General features: G+C 37.6%; 1 protein-coding gene across 1 annotated transcript in view; it reads right to left on the bottom strand.

Moving 5' to 3' along the window:
- Nucleotides 1-1163: 1163 nt before the first annotated feature.
- The window catches only part of EMWEY_00045160 (CMGC kinase, CK2 family, putative), a gene marked incomplete at both ends in the record, with an annotated part of 2624 nt that continues 1395 nt past the window's right edge, over nt 1164-2392 (bottom strand). Inside the window, 5 exons of the mRNA XM_013479097.1 lie at nt 1164-1244; nt 1432-1533; nt 1693-1759; nt 1872-1951; nt 2167-2259. Coding sequence (XP_013334551.1) covers nt 1164-1244; nt 1432-1533; nt 1693-1759; nt 1872-1951; nt 2167-2259 — 423 coding nt within the window. The remainder of the gene's footprint in view (nt 1245-1431; nt 1534-1692; nt 1760-1871; nt 1952-2166; nt 2260-2392) is intronic.

The following is a 2392-nucleotide window of genomic DNA, read 5'->3' as shown; positions in this document are numbered from 1 at the left end:
TATATATATATATATATATATATATACAACAATATGCATGCACTGTTAGGGGTAGTAAAGGGCTGTAAGGGGAGCTGTCTATACACCCCATGCATGCACGGGGTGTATGTATATATACAATACATGCATGGTGTGTATATGCATGCATGCATGCATGCATGCATGCATGCATATATCGTTGCGTTTATTTATTTTTTTATTTATTTATGTATAATTATATTTAATTAGGGTTATATTCTTTTTATTTGTCTATAATTAAACAAAAGACGAACAAAAAGAAAAACCCTAATTAGTTGAATTAGATAGGAAGATCATAAACCCTAAACCCTAAACCCTAAAAAGGGGTTTATATAGAGGGTGATAATAGTATAATAGGATTAAACCCTCGGTTTTTCTCCTGCTGCTGCTGCTGCTGCATTTCTTTGTTCTTCTTCCTGCATAAAAAAGCCCCAAACCCTCCAAATAAATAACGAATCCCCCCTAACCTGTTAGGGTTTAGAGTAGGGTTTAGAGTAGGGTTTAGAGGAGGGTTTAGGGTTTAGAGTAGGGTTTAGGGTTTAGAGTAGGGTTTAGGGTTTAGACGACCTCAAAAAAAAGTAGATATATAAATATATAGAAAAAAAGAGGAATAAAAAAAAGGAAATACTATAAATAATAATAAATTAGGGTTTAGGGTTTAGGGTTTAGGGTTTAGGGTGTATAGGGTACTTACAATAACAGGTTGAAAGTATGGATGTTTGAGTGCATCTTTAGGTAATATTCTTAATTGATGATCATAAACAAGAAGTTTATCAATAAGATCTATTGCTTCTTGTGTAGCTAAATGTTGATTATCTTGATTAATAAATTTTATCCAGGGTTTCTTTGAGTGTTTACCTAACATTTGTAGGAAATTCTTTTCTAAGGATAAATCATATTTATCTAAATATCCATATAAACCCTCAGTACCTAAATATACATATATATATATATACATATTATTTACCCTAAACCCTTATTTATTATATTATATTCAGGGAGGGAGAGGGAGGGGAACAGGGGGATGTATTATTCTTATACTAGGTGTCTATATATACGCATATTCTGTCGGGGGAACCATAATTAGGGTTTAGGGTTTAGGGTTTAGGGTTTAAAGGACTATAAACCCTAAACCCTAAAAATTATTACTTACCAAGAACACGAGCTATCTTCACTAATTGATCGTAGTTATCATGCCCATAAAAAAAGGGCTCCTTCTTAAATATCTGGATATAATACACAATAAACCCTAAACCCTAAACCCTAAACCCTAAACCCTAAACCCTAAAAATCATAAAGTGTATTAAACCCTAAATTGAAAAATATACACAATTCTGCACCTCCACAAAAAAACACCACCAACTTTGTCCTAAACCCTAAACCCTAAACCCTAAACCCTAAACCCTAGCTTACAATTCCTGCAAGCATACATCCAAGACTCCACATATCTAAGGAGTAATCATAAACCTGCAGATCTACTAATAGCTCAGGTCCCTTATAGTAGCGACTTGCTACCTGCAACACAAACCCTAAACCCTAAACCCTAAACCCTAATTTGTTGGCTACACTGAGGGGGCGAAGCATACGGTCAGGGAAGTCGAACTAAAGATGCATAAAAACCCTAACCAATACTAAAAACCCTAAACCCTAAACCCTAAACCCTAAACAACTTACGCGAACGTTGTATTCATGACCAGGATGATAGAACTCCGCTAAACCCCAATCAATAAGACGCAACTCCCTGCAGCAGCAGACAGCAATTAGGGTTTATGTACAATAATTCATGTAAACCCTAATTTATTAGGGTTTACATGCTATTAGGGTTTAGGGTTTAGGGTTTACACAAGAATTACCTCTTCTCGTGGTCTATCATGACGTTGTGGGGTTTTACATCGCGATGCATTATACCCTGGCTGTGGCAGTAGTCCAAAGCCTGCAACACAAACCCTAAACCCTAAACCCTAAACCCTAAACCCTAGAAGGAGAAACCCTTGGGTGGTCCCTTAGCCAACGCGCCTTGAAAGGAGACGGCAAACTCCTGATGGAAGGAGACCCTAAACCCTAAACCCTAAACCCCAGACCCTAGCATATCCGAAATAGAAAACCATCCTAAACCCTAAACCCTAAACCCTAAACCCTAAACCCTACCCGCAGTAGCTGATAGATGTAGTAGCGGATTTCGTAGTCTTGTAGGGTTGGATAAAGGGTTTTAAAGTCAACATTATTCACATACTCAAATATCTGCATCCACACCAAACCCTAAACCCTAAACCCTAAACCCTCCAAACCCTCCAAACCCTCCAAACCCTCGACCGATGATAACTAAGCCATAACTATATCTGTATATACCCTAATCCCCCCCCCCCCCCCCCCG

The sequence above is a fragment of the Eimeria maxima genome, genomic scaffold (genome assembly GCF_000499605.1).
Source record: "Eimeria maxima Weybridge genomic scaffold, Emw_scaff888, whole genome shotgun sequence".
NCBI classification, from domain to species: Eukaryota; Apicomplexa; class Conoidasida; order Eucoccidiorida; family Eimeriidae; genus Eimeria; species Eimeria maxima.
The sequence above is the reverse complement of the archived record's forward strand: the minus strand, read 5'-3'. Positions and strand labels throughout refer to the sequence as shown.